Raw genomic sequence first — 24,716 nt, 5'->3', positions numbered from 1 at the left:
AGGAATGGCTTTAGAGCTGAGGGCCACTTTAAGGAGACACTCCTTGGACTTTAAATTATGAAAACAAAACACACAGAACCAAAGCAAAAGCCACTGGAATAATGACATAATGCCCACACTGGAGTTGTATTTGTTTTTTCCTGAGCAGTAACATTTTAAAGCTGTCTTGAAGGTTGTTGCCTGGTAGCAGAGATTTGGAGGAGGGGAAAGCAAATTTAGAAATATATTCTATGACTAGGGCTCTTTATAGAGAAAGTAAAAGGATGAATTGGTAAGGATTCTGTTTTTTCAGAGCAGAAGAACTTGATAAGGAGTCTTAAGAAGCTGACATTTTAAAAACAAAAAACTGAAGTTGTTATTATAGTATTGTGACACTTCTGCATAATTTCCTAACAAAGGCCAGCATTCATAGTGCTGAGGAACAGACTTTTCCAGGCATTTTACTGAATAAGCTGTAAAATGCTGCCTTTGACTTTGCTGGTGGCCTGCTTGGCACAGCTTCTCTGGGCCTCTGCTTAACTTTCCCAGACAGCACAGCACAGCACTTTGAAACACTCTCCCCACTGAATGCAACTAACAAGTTGTTGATAAATCTCTACTATCAAAGCTTATTTGGATTCTTACCAGGCAGGGGAGATGCCATGATCATGAATGTGGTTTTCCCAGGGTGAGGCTCATCCATTGCACTCCATAGGTGTGCTTACCCCTGTGATTTCCTCAAATGCGGGAAACTTGACTGCATAATTTGTGGTAGTGAGGAACTGCATTCGTGCTTTCCCCTGGGGAAAAAAAAAAGAAAAAGGAAAAACCTTATTTGGAGTTTAAAATATAATTAATTAAAAATTAATCCTAAGGGGTCGCATATCTAGGGGAGACTTTAACCCATCACAGATACTGGATCTGGATAACTTGCAATAACCCAGTGTCTGTGATGGGTTAATCTCCCCTTAACTTATCACAGATACTGGATTATTGCAGGTCTGGATTACATAATGCGCTGACAAGAAAAATCAGTGTGCCATAGGTCCTCGGTGTTCCAAAAGTCAGAACAGTTATAAAATCCTGACTATGGCTTTCTCCATTGCTTCATCAGCTATTCAGTTACTCACACCTAGCTATTCACAGCAAAAGAAACAAGCAACAAAAAAACAAAAACCATAAAGTTTCTTGAAGAACTTAAAAATAAGGTTGACAATGAACGTTAAACTAGTAAAATTCATATGCAGTAAAAGAGATTAATAGAGGCCACCCTGAGGAACCATTAACATACTTTCTATTAACAAACCTGAAGAAAGCACTATGAAGAGCTAGGAAAGGAGAGTCAGAGAGCAGGAATCTTATTCTAGAACTATCCAAGGAGAGAGGCACTTTGGTAGTGGCGGCAGTGCTGGTGGCACAGGAAGAGTGGAAGCAAGGAGACCAGTTGAGGTTCCTGCTATATGCCAGCCCAGAATGCTGATCTGGACTTGGATAAATGGTGGAAGTGGAGGTGGAGTGAAGTAGACAGATCCAAGATTTATTTTAGAGGTAGGATCCATGGAACTTTGTAAGGCGTTAGCTTATGGGAGTTGAGAAGAAGATAGCAGAAAGGCTGACTCCCAGATTTCTGGCATGACTAACTGGATGGATGAAGATACTCTCAGCTGAGATTTGGGGAGGAGCAGATTTGGGGAAAATATCAAACGTGTGATTTTGGGTAGGCCAAGTTTGAGATGGTGTCTTTGTCTACTTTGTGTTGCTATAAAGGAATATGTGAGGCTGGGTGATTTATAAAGGAAAGGTTTATATGGCTCATGGTTCTGCAGGCTGCACAATAAGCATGGTGGCAGCATCTGCTCAGCTTCTGGTGAGGGGCTGCAGGTTGCCTCCACTATTGGCAGAAGGGAAGGGGGAAGGAGAGCAAGCATGTGCTGAGATCACATGGTGAGAGAGGAAGCAAGAGAGAGCAGGGAGGTGCTAGGCTCTTTTTACCAACCAGCTTTCATGGGAACTAACAACCAGCATAATAGAGTGAGAACTCACTCACTTTACCTGCCCCTACCAACCCACAAAGGGAGGGCATTAATCTGTTCATGAGAGGTCATCCTCCCTGACCCAAACATTTCCCATTAGGTCCCACTTCCAACATTGAGATCAAATTTCAACATGAGGATTGGGGAGACAAACATCCAAACTATAACGTTCTGCCCCTTTCCCCCCAAACTCATGTCCTTCTCACATGCAAAATACATTCTCTCCCAATAGTGCCCAAAGTGTTAACTTGTTCCAACATCAACTTAAAAGTCTAAAGTCCAAAGTCTCATCTGAGACTCAGGGCAGATTCCTTCCAGCTATGAGCGTGTAAAATCAAAAACAAGTTATTTAGTTCCCAGATGCAATGGTTGTACAGGCATTAGGTAAAGATTTTCATTCCCCAAAGGAGAAACTGGCCAAAAGAAAAGTAACAGGCCCATGCAAGTCTAAAACTGAGTAGGGCAGACAGGCAGACATTAAATCTTAAAGCTCCAAAATAAACTTTGACTCCATGTCCTGCATTCTGGGAACACTGGCTTGAGGGATGGGCTCCCAGTGCCTCAGACAGCCCTACCCCTATGGCTTTGCTGAGCACTGCCTACATGGCTGCCCTTATGGGTTGGAGTGGAGTGCCTGAGGCTTTCACAGACTGAGGTGCATGCTGCTGGTGACTCCATAATGCTATGGTGGAGGGCAGCAGCCCTTCTTCCACAGCTACTAGGCACTGCCCTAGTACAGTTTCTCTGCAGTGGCTTGCCCCTGTGGCAGGCTTCTGCCTGGGCACTCAGGCTTTCCAATACATCCTCTGAAATCTAGGTGGAAGCTGCCAAGCCTCTACCACTCTTGCATTCTGGGAGCGTGCAGACAACACCATGCGGAAGCTGCCAGAACTTAAGGCTTACACTCTCTGGAACAGCAGCCTGAGTGGTACCTGGGGCTGTTTGAGCTCAAGCTAGAGCTAGAGAAATTAGAATGCTCCCCACATCCTGCAGTGGCACAGGGCAAAAGCATCCCAGGCCTGTCCCCTGAAACCACTCTGTCCTCATAGGCCTCTGAGCCTGTGATGGGAGGGATGACCTCAAAGATTTCTGAAATGTCTTTGAGGTCTTTTCCCCATTGTTCTATTAGCACCTGGTTCCCTTCTATCCATGGTAATCTCTCTAGCAAGTGGTTGCTCTATATCACCCTTGGATTCCTCACCTGAAAACATTCTTTCCTTCTCTACCACATGACCAAGTTATAAATGTTCCAAATTGTTTTGCTCTTTTTCTCTTTTAATTAGAAATTCCACCTTTAGATCATTATTTTGCTGCTGTATCTGATCATAAGCTTTTAAAAGTAGCAGGCCAGGCACGGTGCTCACGCCTGTAATCCCAGCACTTTGGGAGGCTGAGGCGGGCAGATCACGAGGTCAGGAGATCCAGACCATCCTGGCTAACATGGTGAAACCCCGTCTCTAATAAAAATACAAAAAAATTAGCCGGGTGTGGTGGCGGGCACCTGTAGTCCCAGCCACTCGGGAGGCTGAGGCAGGAGAATGGCGTGAACCCGGGAGGCCGCGGAGCTTGCAGTGAGCGGAGATCACGCACCACTGCACTCCAGCCTGGGCGACAGAACAAGACTCCATCTCAAAAAAAAAAGTAGCCGTGCCACTTCTTGAATGTGTTGCTGTTTAGACATTTCTTCCACTGGATAACCTAGGTCATCACTCTTAAGTTTGGCCTTCCACAAAGCCCTAGGCCATGAACATAATGCAGCCAAGTTCTTCGCTACGGCATAATATGGGTGACATTTGCTCCAGTTCCCAATAAGTTCCTCATTTCCATCTGAGACTTTGTCAGCATGGCCTTTACTGTCTATATGTCTATAAACATTTTGGTCACAACCATTTAACCAATATGTAAGAAGTTCCTAACTTTTCCTAGGCTTTTTTCTCTTCTGAGCCCTCCAAACTCTTCCAACCTCTGCCCGTTAACTAGTCCAAAGCCATTTCCACATTTTCAAGTGTCTTTATAGCAACACCCACTCCTCAGTATTAATTTTCTGTCTTCATCTGTTTTGTGTTGCTATAAAGGAATACCTGAGGCTGAGTAATTTATAAAGAAGAGGTTTATGTGGCTCACAGTTCTGCAGGCTGTATGATAAGCATGGCACCAGCATCTGCTTCTGGTGAGGGCTTCAGGTTGCTTCCACTCATTGTGAAGGTAAAGAGGAGCCAAGGTGTGCAGACAGTACATGGCGAGAGAGGAAGCAAGAGAGAGTAGGGGGATGCCAGGCTCTTTTTAACAAACAGCTTTGGTGGGAACTAACAGAGCAACAATTCACTCAGTCACTCTCACTTCCCCAACCCCAGAGGGAGGGCATTAATCTATTCATGTGTCGTCTATGCCCATGGCACAAACGCCTCCCGTTAGGCCCTACCTTCAACACTGGAATCAAATTTCAACATGAGGTGCTGGGGGACAAACATTTAAACTATAGCAGATGCCTATAGCAGACATCCAGGTGAAATGACCAAACAATATAGGTCACATGCTATGTAGGAGACTGGGAAAGTCTAGGCTTGAAGGTCTAGATGAAATTTGGAAGTCATTGGTATATAGACTGTATTGAAAGCAGTAAGTGAGAATAAGATAATCTAGGGACTGAACACACAATTTGAAAAAGGACATAGCTCAGGTCCAAGCTCTGAGCATCAAACATCAAGGAACTAGGAAAAATGAAGAGGAAACAGCAAAGGATCCTGAGAATAAGTGAAGGCACAAAAAGCAGTGTTTTAAGAAAAAAGTGGTCAAGTGTTTAATACTGATAAGAAGTCAAGGTGGAAACCAAAGAATATCTAGTGGATTCAGCAACAAGGAGGTAATTGGTAATCATGCAAAAGGAGTTTTGGTGAAAAGATGGGAGTGGGAGCCATATTGGGACAGGATCATTCTTCCATTTATTCAGCAACTATGTAATAAGTGTCTATGACATGCTGGTACAAGGTGCTGGGGATACAATGAATCTGACAGACACAATCCCTACTTAGGGGAGGACAAACCATTAAACAGATAATCATAGAAGTAATGACTCAAACACAATTATGGTAAGGGCTATGAAGGAAAAGAAAAGAAAACCATGGAAGTGTGTAGCAGAGGAACCTAGTCTAGCTTGAAAGCAAGAGAATTTTGCCCTGAGGGAGTGATAGATAAAGCTGTACTTGAGAGACTTGAGTTGTGACAGCAGTGAGGCTACGGAGGGAGATTGTGTGTTCCAGGCAGAAGGAACCACCACAAACGTGGAGTCCAAGAGGGCGAGGCCATCATGAAAAGTCAGCAGTGTGGCAGAATCACAGTGAACAAGGAGAGAGTGGCACAAAACAACAAAAACAACAACAGCAACTAGAGCCTAGCAAGTGACCCAACCCAGGGGTTCACATAGATCCTCCAGTGTTTTACACTGTAGGAAATGCCAGGATGCAAGAAGAAAGGTAGTGAGAAGGCCTATGGCTGAAGACCTTAGGGTAAAAGCTGGAAAATTATACTTCTCTAGGGTGAGGAGTTCACTCTGATGTACAAAGTCTATTTTTTTCAAGCCAAAAATAATCGAATAGCACTGACTTTTATTCATTCATGTGAAGTCATCTGGAATGATATCTGTTGCATTTAAATGCTCATTAATAATATAAATGACTTAACAAATCCATTTCAATGGATATTCAATATTCCACTTAGATAAGTCACACAGCCTCATGACAATGCATATAACATATATAAACAGACAGAGATAAACACCCCCTCCCCCTCAGTTGATTTATTCAGCATGTTAGAGCAGTGAAGAATGGTTTCAGTCTTATAACCAAGTTAGAGTGAAGACACTGGCCGCATAATACACATGCTCCATTTGTAAAACAATTCTGAGTCTTGGGCAACCGTTCTCTTGAAATCTTACAGTTTTTAAAAGCAGTTATTGTCCAAAGCTGAGAGAACTTAAGTCTTCTCAAATGAGCATGTGAATGAATGGAGGGAGGTAAACAAAAAATAAAACTTAAAAAGATGAGGTCTGATATGGGAGCAGCTGGATTAGAAACTAAAAAAGGGGCTGGGCGCAGTGGCTCACACCTAGAATCCCAGCACTTTGGGAGGCCAAGGCAGGCAGATCGGTTGAGCTCAGGAGTTCGAGACCAGCCGGGGCAACATGGTGGAACCCTGTCTCTACAAAAAATAAAAATAAAAAATAAATACAAAAATACAAAAATTAGTCAGATGTGGTGGCACACGCCTGTAATCCCAGCTACTTGGGTGGCTGAAGCAGGAGAATCACTTGCACCTGGGAGGCGGAGGCTGCAGTGAGTGGAGAAAGAGAAAGAGAGACAGAGAGAGAGAGAGAGAGAGGAAGGGAGGAAGGTAAAAAGGAATAGTAATTTAAAGTTTATTTCAGCTATAATGCAGGTTATTCTGACTTCAAGGTAGCATCACGTGGCATACTTCTGAGTCAATTCTCGACATATTCTGTTGTGTTTATCTCTGTCTGTTTATATAAAAAGGCACAGTGAGACATTTCTAAACATGGCAGGATCTCAAGAAATATTGTTTCCATGAGCTTTCCTTGAATAAACTACTAGAAGATGAACTTCAACCAAGAAATAAATTGGAAAACTATGGCAAAAAGAGAGGTCATCAAGAGCAGGATAGGGAGAAGATGAGAAAATATTCTAATTTCATTATTTATTCATATTAGGGGATTGATAAATAGTGCCTAAGAGAGGAAGATTAAGTATATACATTATAAAGACAATCACTAAAATAAAAATATAACCTCTCCAGATTTTCAGAAAAAATAAAACCAAATACATACCATAACATCAGAATTTTTAAAGGATCTATGAAATAACAGAAGGCATCATATAAAGTTATATATATTATATTAATAATTAATACCAAGTATTTCAATTTGATAAATATAAATGTGCTAAACTAATGTATTACAATAAAAGAAATTTCAGCCAGGCTTGGTGACCCACACCTGTAATCCTAACACTTTGGGAGGCTTGGGCAGGAGGATCGTTTGAGCCCAGGAGTTCATGACCAGCCTGGGCAACACAGTGAGACCCCATCTCTATTTTTTATTTAAAAAATAATAAAAATTGAAAGTAAAATAAAATAAAGTAAATTTGGATTAAATCATAAAGCAAAATTCAACTCTATGCTGTACACAAGGGATCCAAAACAAAATAAATCAGAAATCTTTACAAATGTAAATTAGAAGAAAGCAATGGTTATAAGTTTTGTTTTGTTTTGTTTTGTTTCTCTTTCTTCCTTTTTATTTTCTATTACACTTTAAATTCTAGGATACATGTGCACAATGTGCAGGTTTGTTACACAGGTATACATGTGCCATGTTGGTGTGCTGCACACATCAACTTGTCATTTACATTAGGTATTTCTCCTAATGCTATCCCTCCCCCAGCTTCCCAAGCCCTGACAGGCCCCGGTGTGTAATGTTCCCTGCCCTGTGTCCATGTGTTCTCATCGTTCAACTCCCACCTATGAGTGAGAACATGAGGTGTTTGGTTTTCTGTCCTTGTGATAGTTTGCTGAGAATGATGGTTTCCAGCTTCATCCATGTCCCTCCAAAGACATGAACTCACCCTTTTTATGGCTGCATAGTATTCCATGGAATCGCCACACTGTCTTCCACAATGGCTGAACTAATTTACACTCCCACCAACAGTGTAAAAGCGTTCCTGTTTCTCCATATCTTCTCCAGCATCTGTTGTTTCCAGACTTTTAAATGATCACCATTCTAACTGGTGTGAGATGGTATCTCGTTGTGGTTTTGATTTGCATTTCTCTGATGACCAGTGATGATGAGCATTTTTTCATGTGTCTGTTGGCTACATAAATGTCTTCTTTTGAGAAGTGTCTGTTCATATCCTTTGCCCACTTTTTGATGGGGTTGTTTGTTTTTTCTTGTAAATTTGTTTAAGTTCTTTGTAGATTCTGGATATTAGCCCTTTGTCAGATGGGTAGATTGCAAAAATTTTCTCCGATTCTGTAGGTTGCACGTTCACTCTGATGACAGTTTCTTTTGCTGTGCAGAAGCTCTTTAGTTTAATTAGACCCCATTTGTCTATTTTGACTTTTGTTGACATTGCTTTTGTTGTTTTAGTCATGAAGTTGTTGCCCATGCCTATGTCCTGAATGGTATTGCCTAGGTTTTCTTCTACAGTTTGTATGGTTTTAGGTCTTACATTTAAGTCTTTAATCCATTTTGAGTTAATTTTTGAATAAGGTGTAAGGAAGGGATCCAGTTTCAGCTTTCTACATATGACTAGCCAGTTTTCCCAGCACCATTTATTAATAGGGAATCCTTTCCCCATGGCTTGGTTTTGTCAGCTTTGTCAAAGATCAGATGGTTGTAGATGTGTGGTGTTATTTCTAAGGCCACTGTTCTGTTCCATTGGTCTATATATCTGTTTTGGTACCAGTACCATGTTGTTTTGGTTACTGTAACTTTGTAGTATAGTTTGAAGTCAGGTGCCTCATGCTTTGTTCTTTTTGCTTAGGATTATCTTGGCTATGCAGGCCCTTTTTTGGTTCCATATGAACTTTAAAGTAGTTTTTTCCAATTCTGTGAAGAAAGTCATTGGTAGCTTGATGGGGATGGCATTGATTCTATAAATTACCTTGGGCAGTATGGCCATTTTCATGACATTGATTCTTCCTATCCATGAGCATGGAATGTTCTTCCATTTGTTTGTGTCCTCTTTTATTTCATTGAGCAGTGGTTTGTAGTTCTCCTTGAAGAGGTCCTTCACATCCCTTGTAAGTTGGATTCCTAGATATTTTATTCTCTTTGTAGCAATTGGGTATGGGAGTTCACTCATGATTTGGCTCTCTGCTTGTCTGCTATTGGCGTATAGGAATGCTTGTGATTTTTGCACATTGATTTTGTATTCTGAGACCTTGCTGAAGTAGCTTATCAGCTTAAGGAGATTTTGGGCTGAGACAATGGGGTTTTTTAAAATATACAATCATGTCATCTGCAAACAGGGACAATTTGACTTCCTCTTTTCCTAATTGAATACCCTTTATTTCTTTCTCTTGCCTGATTGCCCTGGCCAGAACTTCCAACACTATGTTGAATAGGAGTGGTGAGAGAGGGCATCCTTGCCTTGTGCCAGTTTTCAAAGGGAATGCTTCCATTTGTTGCCCATTTAGTATGATATTGGCTGTGGGTTTGTCATAACTAGCTCTTATTATTTTGAGATACATTCCATCAATACCTAGTTTATTGAGAGTTTTTAGCATGAAGTGCTGTTGAATTTTGTCAAAAGCCCTTTCTGCATCTATTGAGATAATCATGTGGTTTTTATCATCGGTTCTGTTTATGTGATGGATTATATTTATTGATTTGTGTATGTTGAGCCAGCCTTGCATCCCAGGGATGAAGCTTACTTGATCATGGTGGATAAGCTTTTTGATGTGCTGCTGGATTCAGTTCGTCAGTATTTTACTGAGGATTTTTGCATCGATGTTCATCAGGTGTATTTGTCTAAATTTCTCTTTTTTTTGTTGTGTCTCTGCCAGGCTTTGGTATCAGGATGATGCTGGCCTCATAAAATGAGTTAGGGAGGATTTCCTCTTTTTCTATTGTTTGGATTAGTTTCAGAAGGAATGGTACCAGCTCCTTTTTGTACCTCTGGTAGAATTCGGCTGTGAATCCATCTGGTCCTGGACTATTTTTTTGTTGGTAGGCTATTAATTATTGCCTCAATTTCAGAACCGGTTATTGGTCTATTCAGAGATTCAATTTCTTCCTGGTTTAGTCTTGGGAAGGTGTATGTGTCCAGGAACTTATTCATTTCTTCTAGATTTTCTAGTTTATTTGCATAGAGGTGTTTATAGTATTCTCTGATGGTAGTTTGTATTTCTATGGGATTTTAAACTAAAGAGCTTCTGCACAGCAAAAGAAACTGTCATCAGAGTGAACAGGCAACCTACAGAATGGGAGAAAATTTTTACAATCTACCCATCTGACAAAGAGCTATTATCCAGAGTCTACAAAGAACTTAAACAAATGTACAAGAAAAAAATAAACAACCCCATCAAAAAGTGGTCAAAGGATACAAACAGACACTTCTCAAAAGAAGACATTTATGTAGCCAACAGACACATGAAAAAATGTTCATCATCACTGGTCATCAGAGGAATGCAAATCATTTTTTATTGTGGCTATTTGGTTCTTCTCTCATTTCTTATTAGTCTTGCTAGTGGTCTATCTATTTTGTTGATCTTTTCAAAAAACCAGCTCCTGGATTCATTGATTTTTTTGAAGGTTTTTGTGTCTCTATCTCCTTCATTTCTGCTCTGATCTTAAGTTATTTCTTGCCTTCTGTTAGCTTTTGAATTTGTTTGCTCTTGCTTCTCTAGTTCTTTCCATTGTGATGATAGGGTATTGTATTTAGATCTTTCCTGCTTTCTGTTGTGGGCATTTCGTGCTATAAATTTCCCTCTACACATTGCTTTAAATGTATCCCAGAGATTCTAGTACATTGTGTGTTTGTTCTTATTGGTTTCAAAGAACATCTTTATTTCTACCTTCATTTCATTATTTACCCAGTAATTCAGGAGCAGGTTTTTCAGTTTCCATGTAGTTTTCCAGTTTTGAGTGAGTTTCTTAATCCTGAGTTCTAATTTGTTTGCATTGTGGTCTGACAGACAGTTTGTTGTGATTTCTGTTCTTTTACATTTGCTGAGGAGGGCTTTACTTGTGGTCAATTGTGGAATAAGTGTGATGTGATGGTGAGAAGAACGTATATTCTGTTGATTTGGGGTGCAGAGTTCTATAGATGTCTATTAGGTCCACTTGGTGCAGAGCTGAGTTCAAGTCCTGGATATCCTTGTTAGCCTTCTGTCTTGTTGATCTGTCTAATATTGACAGTGGGATGTTAAACTCCCATTATTGTGTGGGAGTCTAAGTCTCTTTGTAGGTCTCTAAGGACTTGCTTTATGAATCTGGATGCTCCTGTAATGGGTGCATATATATTTAGGATAGTTAGCTCTTCTTGTTGAATTGATCCCTTTACCATTATGTAATGGCCTTCTTTGTCTCTTTTGATCTTTGTTGATTTAAAGTCTGTTTTATCAGAGACTAGGATTGCAACCTCTGATTTTTTTTGCTTTCCATTTGCTTGGTAGATCTTCCTCCATCCCTTTATTTTGAGCCAATGTGCGTTTCTGCATGTGAGGTGGGTCTCCTGAATACAGCACACTGATGAGTCTTGACTCTTTATCCAATTTGTCAGTCTGTTTTTTTTAATTGGGGCATTTAGCCCATTTACATTTAAGGTTAATACTGTTCTGTGTGAATTTGATCCTGTCATTATGATGTTAGCTGGTTATTTTGCCCATTAATTGATGCAGTTTCTTCCTAGCATTGATGGTCTTTAAAATTTGGCATGTTTTTGCAGTGGCTGGTACTGGTTGTTGCTTTCCATGTTTAGTGTCTCCTTCAGGAGCTCTTATAAGGGAGGCCTGGTGGTGACAAAACCTCTCAGCATTTACTTGTCTGTAAAGGATTTTATTTCTCCTTCACTTATGATGCTTAGTTTGGCTGGATATGAAATTCTGGGTTGAAAATTCTTTTCTTGAAGAATGTTGAATATTGGCCCCCACTGTCTTCTGGCTTGTAGAGTTTCTGCCGAGAGATCCGCTGTTAGTCTGATGGGCTTCCCTTTGTGGGTAACCCGATCTTTCTCTCTGGCTGCCCTTAACATTTTTTCCTTCATTTCAACCTTGGTAAGTCTGACAATTGTGTGTCTTGGGGTTGCTCTCCTCAAGGAGTATCTTTGTGGTATTCTCTGTATTTCCTGGATTTGAATGTTGGCCTGCCTTGCTAGGTTGTGGAAGTTCTCCTGGATAATATTCTGAAGAGTATTTTCCAACTTGTTTCCATTCTCCCTATCACTTTCAGGTATACCAATCAAATGTAGATTTGGTCTTTTCACAAGTCCCATATTTCTTGGAGGCTTTGTTCATTTCTTTTCACTCTTTCTTCTCTAATCTTGTCTTCTCACTATATTTCATTAATTTGATCTTCAATCACTGATACCCTTTCTTCCACTTGATCGAATCAGCTATTGAATCTTGTGCGTGTGTCATGCAGTTCTCGTGCTGTGGTTTTCAGCTCCATCAGGTCATTTAAGGTCTTCTCTACACTATTTATTCTAGTTAGCCATTTGTCTAACCTTTTTTCAAGGTTTTTAACTTCCTCATGATGGGTTCAAACATCCTCCTTTAGCTTGGAGAAGTTTGTTATTATCGACCTTCTGAAGCCTACTTCTGTCAGCTCATCAAACTTATTCTCTGTCCAGTTTTGTTCCACTGCTGGCGAGGAGCTGCAATCCTTTGGAGGAGAAGAGGCGCTCTGGTTTTTGGAATTTCCTGCCTTTCTGCTCTGGTTTCTCCCCATCAGGCAAGGCTAACATTGGGACAAACAAGTGATAAGGGGTACAAATAAATAATCTATAATGATAAAAAAATGCAGTTCACCAGTTACAATGTTATGAATACCTAAGCACCAAATAACTTAGCACCAACATGAATATTAATTAAAACATAAAATCACAGGATATACAAGAAAAAATGGAAACATTGTAGTAGAAGCCAAAACGACAGAGAAGGGCTAAATAGCATAATTAATAACACAGATAAAACTTGGTACTCAAGAAAGAGAATACACCTTTTTTTTAAAAGTATCTGTGGATAATTCACAAAAATTGACCATGTATTAGGCCAAAATGAAAATATTTGTGAGGTATAAACTATAGAAATAATACAGATAACATTGTCTAAATACAAGGCATTAAAAAAGAAGAGAAGAACCAGGTGCAGTAGCTCATGCCTATAATCCCAGCAGTTTGGGGGGCCAAGGCTGTTAGATCCCTTGAGCCCAGGAGTTCAAGACCAGCCTGCGCAACAAGGTGCAACCCTGTCACTACCAAAAATAAATAAATAAAAGACAGAAGAGAACACTTTTTAACTTGTTTTATGAGGCCAGCATAACCTTGATATCCAAAACAGACAAGACATTACAAGAAAGAAAAATTACAGGCTGATCTCTCTCATCAACATACATGCGAAAATTCTGAACAAAATATTAGCAAATCTAATTGTATTAATACATTCAAAGCATGTATAGTTTTTTTGTTTGTTTGTTTGTTTTTGAGATGGAGTTTTGCTCTTGTTGCCCAGGCTGAAGTGCAATGGCACGATCTTGGCTCACCACAAGCTCTGCCTCCCAGGTTGAAGCTGTTCTCTTGCCTCAGCCTCCCGAGTAGCTGGGATTACAGGCATGTGCTACCACGCCTAGCTAATTTTTTGTATTTTTTAGTAGAGACAGGGTTTCTCCATGTTGGTCAGGCTGGTCTTGAAATCCCGACCTCAGGTGATCTGCCCTGGCCTCCCAAAGTGCTGGGATTACAGGTGTGAGCCACCACACCTAGCCAAGCATGTATAGTTTTTAAAAGCTCAACAACATGATCTGATGTGCAGTCAGGTTTGATCCACTGTTGTACATGATATAAGATGTCATCATCACAGACCATAATAGTAAATTCCCAATTGAATTGCCAATTTAGAAGCTTGAGTTTTCCCAGTCACTTCAGCATTATGTAGGAAAAGACTGAACTTTAAAACCAGAGTGATCAGAGATGGAATCACAATTCTTTTTGTTGTTGTTGTTGTTGTTGTTGTTGTTTTTGACAGAGTCTCGCTCTGTTGCCCAGGCTGGAGTGCAGTGGCACAATCTCAGCTCACGGCACACTCCACTGCTTGGTTTCACACCATTCTCCTGCCTCAGCCTCCTGAGTAGCTGGGACTAAAGGCGCCTGCCACCACGCCCGGCTAATTTTTTGTGTATTTTTAGTAGACACGGGGTTTCACCGTGTTAGCCAGGATGGTCTCAATCTCCTGACCTCGTGATCTGCCTACCTCAGCCTCCCAAAGTGCTGGGATTACAGGCGTGAGCCACCGTGCCCGCCTGGTATCACAATTCTTAGAATTTACTAGCTATGTGATTTCGGACAGATTACCAAACCTGTTAGTGTCCATTTTTTTCAGATGTAAAATAAGAATAACACTAACTCTCTGTAATGTTCATTTGTGGAATTAAGGAGACAGTATTTATAAAGGCAATATGTTGGGATGAGACCCCAAATTATCCCTAAAATTTAGAATAAAATCAATGTGAGCCAAATAAAAAGGATGAGGTTAGACACCAGTAGAAATGACACAGCCAAAGAGATTATTGGATTATTTGTGGGTGTGTAATAGTCTCACCAACACCCAGATCAAATTTAAGTGGCCTGGGTATACTGTCATCTCTGGAAAATAGGAACTGGACTGCACTGGATTAGGTTAAGTCTCAACCTAATCAGTTGCATAATAACATAGGACAAAAACAATGTGCCAATCCCCACAGTAGGAACACCCTAATAACAGACATGGAGGCATCAGGCCACTGAAGCAGGGTGGCATCAGCCATTAGAACCATGGAGCCTCCTGTACCCCACCTCTGAGGTTTCCTGCTCACTGGGCCACCTTCTGGTGACATTTTTACAGATGTGCCTATGGAAAGGGGATGACATGATGAGCCAACAAGCACATCCATCAAATCCCTTAGAGCGGTATCAATGGAAATCTAAAAGCCCTAGGACTGGGACCTTGGCCATCTCACTGCCCTTAGTGCTTGGGTGATGCTGGAGAGGATATTTGTAAGCCTCCATCTTTTTCTCCCATCCCAGTCTAGTCAGTTTATATGGCAATGAGGTGAGGAAAGGAAGCTTTGGTGATTCAGGTTTCTGGGGTGGCCACTACATGATTCATCATGATAAGACTGCAATGATGATTTCTCAGACTTAGCAAATACTAGCACTTACCCCTTCTGAAGTAAAGCAGGTCCATTATGAGATGGTTTTTAATATGGCCACTTCTGGTATCTTTCATTTTTCAGAGAAAATCTTGTGTAACTCAAACTCCTTCTTCTCTCCTTCCTTAGTGCTGCACCCTTGTTTGCTTCTTTCATCTCCCAGAATGCAGTCTGAACTTCAGTCACTTCCACTGCCCCCCTTTCCCTCCACACTACTCTTTTTCCCATGATCATTCAGAATACTTGTCACTGACCCTGTGGAGATCTCTTTCTCCACAGTTCATTTCCCAGTTTCACTTTCTCCTACTCAGTGATGTCCATCTCCTACCCATTCCCAGGATATGCTGAGTTTAACCACAGTCCATCATGCCAGAAAGACTAGTATGTGCCGCATGAACGAAATACTGTTTATTTTTCATGGGACAAAATGTAACATTTTCCTGAAGGGTTGTTGTTGTAATCTCTACCTGTACCAGACCAACAGACAGGCTGACCTTTAGAAGGTAAAACTAAACTTCTTCCTTTTCAACTCACCCCTCTCACCATGTCAGCCTCTAGGGGTTGGCAAATAAGGAGGTAGAGCTTGTTCTGTTTGATCAGTATTCTTTGTACTTAATGATCCTTATGTGCTCCAGCTTTGGCAGTTAAATCAACAATATTAATTTTGTTTTCAGTATGTGCAGAGCACCAAACCACAAGAGAAAGTGCATGACAGACAGACTCCTTGTCCTGAAAGAGATGACACTCTATGGGGAAAGGCCACCCCTACTCCAAGAATACATACAACAACTCAAATGATTTAAATGGAAAAGTAGGGTGAGTGTCACCCTTACCACAAGTGCAGTCATAGGTGTGCTCCCCAAATCAGCCTGTATGGAGGATAAGAGCATGGGCTCTGACACTTGCCATCTGATTTTAGGCAACTGCATAAGCTCTCTAAGCCTCTTTCTTCTCTGTAAGATGGGATACCCATAGTCTCTGCTTCATAGTGTTGTAGTGAGGATTAATTAGCACATAAAAATTGCTTAGCACAGTAATAATAATAGCTCGCTTCTTAAGCATTTACTTTATACCAGTGTGGCAGCTAAATAATGGCCCCCAAAGATATCTAGGTGCTAATCCCTGGAATCTGTGAATGTTACCTTAATGGAAAAAGGGCCTTTGCAGATGTTATTAAGTATCTTGAGACGGGGAAATTTTCTTGGGTTACCTGGGTGGACCCTAAATGTAATCACAAGTGTCCTTATAAGAGGGAGATAGAGGGAGTAAAATCTAGGAAGGGTTTTACTGAGGAAGGCAGCAATGTGATGATGGAAACCAGATGCTATGCTGCTGGCCCTGGAGATGGAGGAAGGTGCCACATTCATCCTAATCTAATATAAAAATCCAGATTTACAAAACAAGTCAGTGAAAAGATAATTATTTTTTCCTTGTTGCAACTTCTTTCACTCTGTACCCTGGGTTATGGGGTTATGGGATTGGTGAGGAGTGGTTTGGGAGAAAGCTGTGGCTTGAGGCTCTTCAGGTCTCTCCCTGGCCTAGAATAAAGTGGGTCAGGAAGGTTCTGCACATGTGAGTACAGGGTGTGGTGTGTGGTGAAGCCTAGTGAGGATGGTAGATTGGTAAGTATGATCCCTGGATACACCTCCCCACCATCAATGAGGAGATGGGAAGAGGTGAGAGTTGGATGAACCAATACAAGGGAGTTCTTTAGAATAGTGCCTGGCTGTATTCATTTCCTATGGCTGCTGTTATAAATTACCACAAACTTGGTGGCTAAAAACAATACACATTATTCTCTCACAGTTCTGGAGGTCAGAAGTCTGAAATCAGTGTCACTGAGCCAAAATCCAAGTGTCTGCAAAGTCGAGCTCCCTCCAGAGGCTCTAGGGGAGAATCTGTTTATTTCTCTTTTCCAGCATCTAGAGCTGCATTCTTGGGGACCTTCCTTCATCTTGAAAGCTGGCAGCATAGCATCTTGTTTCAGTCGTCACCTTGCCGCCTTTTTCTGTATATAAGAAGTCACATAGGCAAGCAGTATGCTAACTGATTAATGATCAAAACTTAGTTGCTCTTTTGAAAGACTCTACCAGACTGGCTCCTTATCGTTGCCATTCAGAAGCTATTTGTGTCTTCAAGGAAGCCACTTGAAAGAAACACAGAAAACAAACCAACACCCTGTCACATTTGTCCTTGTGGCCTGAGTCACAGGGAAACACAGAACGGAAAGAACCAAGTTTCCTATCTGTGACCTGACTCCACCATAGCCTAGACCCAAGTGATGCCTATAGCACTTCCAAAGTCCCTGGGAGTTTGGATCCAGGTCAGGACTGGTAAATACCAGTGGGACTGGGTCCCGGCTCAGTATCAAGATCTATCTGTTTCCCCTAAGGGTTTTCCAAATTTCCTAGGGTACCTGAGCCTGGGGAACAGCCTTTAGAACAGCACTGTCCAATAGAAATACAGTGGTCTCCTGGGATATGCAGAGGATTGGTTTCAGGACACCTCCAACACAGCTACCAAAATCCACGATGCTCAAGTCCCTTATATCAAATGGTGTAGTTTGCACTTATAACCTACACACATCTTACTGTGTACTTTAAATCATCTCTAGATTACCTGTAATACCTAAGACAATGTAATTCTATGTAAATAGTTGTTATACTATATTTTTAAAATTTATTTTTATTGTTGTATTTTTTTTTTTTTAGATATATTTGATCCACAGTTGGTTGAATCCACAGATGCAGAACCCACAGATATGAAGGGCCAACTGTATAATGTGGGCCATGTACAGTTTTATTTATTTATATTTTTAGAGACAGAGTCTCGCTCTGTCACCCAAGGTGGAATGCAGTGGCACAATCACAGCTCACTGCAACTTTGAACCCATGGGTTCAAGTGATCCTCTTCCCTCAGCCTCCCGTGCAGCTGGGACTACAAGGATGCATCACCATGCTCAACTAATTTATTCATTTTTTTGTAGAGACGAGGGTCTACACCCTATATTGCCCAGGGTGTACCTAACTTTAAATGGTCAAGTAGCCACATTAAAAAAGTAAAAAAAAAAAAAAAAAAAAGAAACAGGTGAAATTAATTTCAACAATATATTGTATTTAAACCAATATATCCTAAATATGATTTTAACATGTAATCAACATGAAAATTATTCTGTTTTTGGCTGGGCATGGTGGCTCACGCCTGTAATCCCAGCACTTTGGGAGGCCGAGGCGGACAGATCACTTGAGTTCAGGAGTTTGAGAACAGCTTGGCCAACATGGTGCAATACCACCTCTACTAAAAATACAAAAATTAAAACAAAAAATAAAAATTAAATAAATACAAATACAATTCAAAAATTAGTTGGGCTTGGTGGCACATGCCTATAATCCCAGCTGCTCGGGAGGCTGAGGCACGAGAATCACTTGAACCTGAGATGCACGAGGTTGTAGTGAGCAGAGATGGTGCCACTGCACTCCAGCCTGGGTGATGGAGTGAGACTCTGTCTCAAAAAATAAAAATAAAAATAATCCTTTTTTTGTGCTAAGTCTCCACAATCCAAGGTGTATTTCACACTTAATACATCTCAGTTCAGACTAGCCACATTTCAAGTGCCCACTAGCTACATCTTGCTATATTAGACAGCACAGGTCTACAGCAACTTGACTTGCCTGCTCCTACCCACTCTACCTCGCACTCTCATCAAATGCAGAGACAGTGCCAGGGATTTGATGAGAGGTGGGCCAGAAAATCTCAGAGGGACATTTTTTTAAATACGGCAACAAAATATGTTGCCCAGGCTGGCCTCAAGCAATCCTCCTGCCTGGGCCACCCAAAGTGCTGGGAACCTGTAAAGGTGTGAGCCACAGTGACCACTCATTTTTTTTTTTTTAACAAATCTTTTTTGTATATATTTATGGGGTAAAATGTGATGTTTTGATATATGTATACAATTGGCATGATTAAATCAAGCTGATTAACATATCCATCATTTCACTTACCTATTATTTTTTATAGTGAGACATTTGAAATTTACTCTTAGCTATTTTGAAATATATATTACCATTGACTATAGTCACCCTGATGTGCAGTAGATCTCAAAACCTGTTCCTCCTGTCTATCTGATATTTTATACCCTTTAATCAACAATTCCCCATTCTCTCCCTCCCCACCTTCCCCCAAGCTTCTGTTAACCATTGCTCTACTTTCTACTTCTATGAGTTCAACTTTATTAGATTCCACATATAAGTGAGATCATGTGGTATTTATGTTTCTGTGCCTGGCTTACTTACTTAGCATAATGACCTCCAGATTCATCCACGTTGTTGCTGGAAATGACAGGATTTTCCCCCTTTCGGGGCCTAGTTGTTGTTATCATGGTGATGCTATGAGTCCACCAGGAAAAACAAAGTTGCCCTTCTTCTGAACCATCCTGATTTTTTCCAATATCCCTCTTTTCTGCCCTGCAGAAACCAAGGACTAGTGCTCTCAGAGAATTTGACCTATATGTTATTCTAGCACCTACTTCACTTTGCCATACAGTCAGTTGTTTATATTTCCAACTCTCCAACCAGATTATAAATGCCTTAATGGAAGGGTCCCACTCCCTGTTATTTCACTTTACAGGAAAAGAAAAAAAAGCTGTGAGTTTAGCACTCAGTCATCAACAAATGTTTGTTGAATGAATGCATAAATGAATGAAGGAGACAACCCTAACAGGGTTGATGAATCAATGTGTATTATGGAAGCCTTCATTTTATCTGGCACCTCGAGGTTCATACAACCTGCTTCCTAATAAACAGAGAAACAGGGCACTGTTGGGTCCCAGTCTGGAAACTGAAGGAAATAATTTCCTTTATCTTCTGGATTCTTACACGTATGAATTCAATTCATCAAATACTTCCTGAGTCACTCCCATATTCCAGGCACTGTGCTGGGTGCTGTGGGAGCTGCAAAGATTAGTAAGAAATAATCCTTGCCTTCAAGTACCTAACAATGTAGTAGGGGCCTTTGGCAGGTATATACAAATAATTATAACTTTAGGTTGAGTAACCTAAGTGCTCTAAGTGGACTAGAGTCCTGTGGGGAGAGGGGGCAAGAAGAGGAGGTTGCCAAAGAAGTTTCTTTCAGAGATATCCTTTGAGATGATGCCTGAAAGAAGGACAGGATTTGGACAGATGGGAATGGGGAGAGGGAAAGAAACAGCTTTTAAAAATCTGACAAATGGACTGGGTGTGGTGTCTCACGCCTGCAATCCCAGCACTTTGGGAGGCCGAGGCGGGCGGATCATGAGGTCAAGAGACACAGACCATCCTGGCCAGCATGGTGAAACCCCATCTCTACTAAAAATACCAAAATTATCCGGGCGTGGTGGCGTATGCCTGTAGTCCCAGCTACTCAGGAGGTTGAGGCAGGAGAATCGCTTGAACCCCAGGAGGCGGAGGTTGCAGTGAGCCGAGATCGCACCACTGCACTCCAGCCTGGCCATAGAGCAAGACTCTGTCTCAAAAAAAAAAAAAAAAAAAAAAAAAAATCCGACAAATGACGAAGAAACACAATACAGAGTAGGTATGGTGAGGAGCCTAACTAGGACAAAGAAATGAACCCGATTTTAAAGATAAGAGCAAAGTGAAATAAATCACAACACTGTGACAAGGAAATGAACCTCTTTAAGAGGGGTGAGGGCCCCACAGTTGGCAGGCACCCTCGTTTAAGTCAGCAACACCATGAAGAAAAGCTCTTGAGATTGGGAATTCCAGGAAGAGATGAGATCTGTGTCACACCTTCATCTGTGTCACACCCTCGTGATTGCAGAGGCAAGGAATGGAGTGAAGGGCTCTCTGATCAAGAAAGAGGGAATCTCCTAAAGACTGTGACGCAACCGGCCGGGCGCGTTGGCTCACGGGCCTGTAATCCCAGCACTTTGGGAGGTCGAGGTGGGTGGATCACGAGGTCAGGAGATCGAGACCATACTGGCTAACACGGTGAAACCCGTCTCTACTAAACATACACACACACACACACACACACACACACACAAATTAGCTGGGCATGGTGGCGGGCACCTGTAGTCCCAGCTACTCCGGAGGCTGAGGCAGGAGAAGGCTTGAACCCAGGAGGCAGAGGTTGCAGTGAGCCGAGATCGCTTCACTACACTCCAACCTGGGCAACAGAGCGAGACTCCATCTCAAAAGAAAAAAGAAAAAAAAAAAAGATTGTGACACAACCAGATTGAGCAAAGCCCCCGAGTGACAGAGAAAGGATGAGAAGAGATCAGATACGCTGGAAATAACTTTATGTAACACAGAAGACATGGACAATATTCTGGCTAGTGAGTACTACATGCTCTGGAGATCAGGGGAACCATACGAACAGGAAAACAAATAGCAGGCTGGGAAATCACCCCAGGGTGGGGAGATGGAAGAAGAATGGAGACAGTGATAGTGAGGACTGGAGTGTAAATTCTAAGTGACAGCCTTTTCCAAGCCACTAAGTTCAGGATCTAAGGCCTGGAGTAGGGTAGGTGGTTCTGTACATATCACAAAAATTGCACCCACAACAGTGGGAAAAAATTCCAAGACTGATACTGAGGCAGGTGTGCAAAACAAAAGCAGAGACAATCTGATTTAAGGAAAAGATTGATTTACTTTCAATTTTATTTTTAAATTTCAGATCCACCTAATGCCCTGAGCAGTTTTACTTCAGAACAAAGAGCAGGTCCCTTTACCTTTCAGAGCATGCACACAAGGGAGCCTGAAGAACACACACATTCTGCATTCAGTGGTACACCATAGCTGTAAAGGAAACTAATCAAGGCAAGCATGCATTGATCATGTGGCAAATGCTAGGCCCTGTGCAATGCACTTTTACAGGTATTTTCTCATTTAATCCTCCAATATTACTATGGCATTATGTTACTATCTTCATTTCTCAGATGCGGAAACAAGTTACATAACTCACTATGATGACAAAAACTAGTAATTAGTGCGGCTGTAGGAAGATTTTTAATATTATAAAATCATTATTTTTCACAGTTATAGGACTGCTCAGATTTCCTCTTTTTTATGGAAGTTTTAGTAAGATATATTTCCCAGAAATTTAAATAGTTCATGTAAATGTTCAAATTTATTGACATTAATTTGGTCATAATTTCCTCTAATTTTTTTAAATGTCTCTAGAATCTGAGAAGTATTCCTCTCTTCATTTTTGATATTATCTGTGCCTTCTTTCTTTCTCTTGGCCAATCCAGTCAGAAATTTATAAATTTCTTTTAGTCTTCAAAACTCAACTTCTTGATTTGTTGATCATTTCTATTGTAAGTTTGTTTCCTATTTTATTAATTTCTCTTATCTCTACTACAATTCCATATTATTTCCTGCAACTCCACCTCCCAGGTTCAAGGGATTCTCCTGCCTCAGGCTCCCGAGTAGCTGGGATTACAGGCACATGCTGCCATGCCCAGCTAATTTTTGTATTTTTAGTAGAGACGGGATTTCACCTTGTTGGCCAGGATGGTCTCAATCTCCTGACCTCATGATCTGCCCACCTCGGCCTCCCAAAGTGCTGGGATTACAGGCCTGAGCCACCACGCCCGGCCAGAGAACATTTTTTATAAGGATATTCAGAGGCAATATCCATCAGCTACATTAAAGCAATTTTTTAAAAAAGGTTACATGAGCAGTAACTAAGATCATATTGCTTTTCACTTCCCATTAAGACAATAAACTCAAAACTCGTTCAACTTTGCTTATTTTATTTTTTCATGTGCTTCTAATTCCTAGAAGGCTTATGTTATCACTGATTTTATTGTGCCTGACAATATTTCATTGATATAGGTTACATTTTGCTTTACTATATACATCTAAAGATATAATCACTTTGGGAAACAAACCTAAAAAACTGTTTCATTATAATTTTTAATTTACACATGCATAATATATCAGAAAAATACTAGATACTTTCTTTCAACAAATTCCAACATACACAACTTGGTGTACATTTACTTAATCCTCTTAGTCATTAATTTAAGATTTACAGACAGGCTTGGTTTCTATACAAGAAACAATCAATGGTATGTAACTATGATAAAGTATCCAGGAGAAATGTGTTTCAGGGAAAGATAATTAACATTTAAGGTTTTTGTCTTTTCTGTTTTTTGTGTAATTTACAAGATCTGAAGGGCGAACCACAGATGTGAATATAAACAAGGAAAAGTTATCATATGGAAAAATATAATTCTCAAATGCTGATGCCAAAAGTAGTGTTAAAATTTTGTATTATGAAATTTGAGTCATGGGAGAAGGACCAGGGCCAGGGCCCACATATACCCAAATGGTCCAAGCACTAAAAAAAAGTGTGCATTTTCTTTAGATAATTCTACAGCTGGTATTCACTTGCTTGGAAGAAGTACAGTTCTAAGATGATAGCTTCACAAATAACACTGTCATTTATAAGTCACAAAAACGTAATAAACCAATCAGACTCTATATAGCATGGCCATATGAATAAAGATAACAAACTGCCTTCTTGAAATCACTACCACTCAATACTAATGAAACTGTCTAGGGTCAATGGTCTTGTAGTCTGAGGTGTTATCTGAGGTCATTGTTTCACAACCAAGAAAATTCAGGAGCCTGGACACAAGGGTGAGGTTGGAGCAAAACTTTTATAAGCAAAAGAAAGAAAGCTCTCCACAGTGGAGAAGGGACCCGAATGGGCTGCGGTTTTTACAGTTGAATCCAAAAGCTTTTATGAGAAACTCCCCTCAACTCTGTAGCTGTTTGTGTAACTTCCCTTATCTATGAAGCTGTATATGTAACTCTCCTTATCTGTGTATGTCTTGGGCAAGCACAAAGTGCAGCTTCTCTTGTTCGTGTAACTGTGGGTCTGTTTTAGGCAAGCCCCTCACCTCCCTGTGCAAGTTCCCACGGAGCTCACCACATAAATGCCTGAAAAGGGGAGGAAATTTTTTCCTGAGAGCCTGCTAATCACACAAAGAACAAAGGCTCTATGCTGGGCCTTGCTTTCTTATCAGTGCAGCTGCAGTTTGGTTTTTCCCTGGGCTGCTCTATTTATGCCTGTAGCTGTGATTTTTTCAGGCTGTTTCTCAGAGGACTAGCCTTAGTGGTCTGCCTAACTGATTTTTCCTTTTCTTCTCCCTCACTATTTCAGCTTATTTAAAAGACAAGCATGTTGGCTTGTTTCTGGGTCTGCTTTGCGGATCTGCAGTCGTATTGTACCTGGCACAGAAGCTACAGCATATGCTATTTGGGAGAGTGGGGAAGCACTTGCCTAGAAAATCAAGAGGGTTGTGTTCCAATTCTGTTTTGGCCCCCAGTTAGTCCCCCTAAGTAAGACTTCTTCTCAAGGTCCTTATTTCCTCATTAAAAACAATAAGTGAACTGGACTCGTTCTTTAAGTTCCATTCTAGAACTGTGATTCTAAGGTGACTTGCAGGTTCATCTAACAAGACATAACACTCATAGTCTGTTTATGTTAAGTCACTTTTGAAATATTTATTATCAGAAACCATCCAACATGAAATATGAATTATTAAAATGTTTTTCTCCATGTTTCAAACCAGAACAGTAATTCAGAATTCAACTAGCATCCTAATTTTTAAAATCAAAATAAGATGACCAGAATAATAAAACTTAGTATTCACAGTATTCAATCTAGAAAAAATATAATTAATAGAATGTTAAAGCCAAAAGAACATTTGAAAGACAGAAAGAGAGATGGGGAGGAGAGAAAGAGAGAGAGAGAGAAAAGAGAAAGCAAGAAAGAGA

General features: G+C 40.7%; 1 protein-coding gene and 1 non-coding gene across 2 annotated transcripts in view; one reads left to right on the top strand and one right to left on the bottom strand.

Annotated features, from left to right (window-relative positions):
• Positions 1–616: 616 nt before the first annotated feature.
• LOC112129166 (U1 spliceosomal RNA) lies at positions 617–782 on the top strand. Its single transcript, XR_002911585.2, has one exon. It is a non-coding gene; the product is annotated as a U1 spliceosomal RNA (small nuclear RNA).
• TERB2 (telomere repeat binding bouquet formation protein 2) overlaps positions 631–24,716 on the bottom strand; it is a 45,944-nt gene continuing 21,858 nt past the window's right edge. The window contains exon 7 of the mRNA XM_054531398.1: positions 631–779. Coding sequence (XP_054387373.1) covers positions 718–779 — 62 coding nt within the window. The 3' untranslated portion in view covers positions 631–717. The remainder of the gene's footprint in view (positions 780–24,716) is intronic.

This window comes from Pongo abelii, chromosome 16, assembly GCF_028885655.2.
Source record: "Pongo abelii isolate AG06213 chromosome 16, NHGRI_mPonAbe1-v2.0_pri, whole genome shotgun sequence".
Lineage (NCBI taxonomy): Eukaryota > Metazoa > Chordata > Mammalia > Primates > Hominidae > Pongo > Pongo abelii.
Note: the sequence above shows the minus strand (reverse complement) of the source record. Positions and strands in the feature narration are given on the sequence as shown.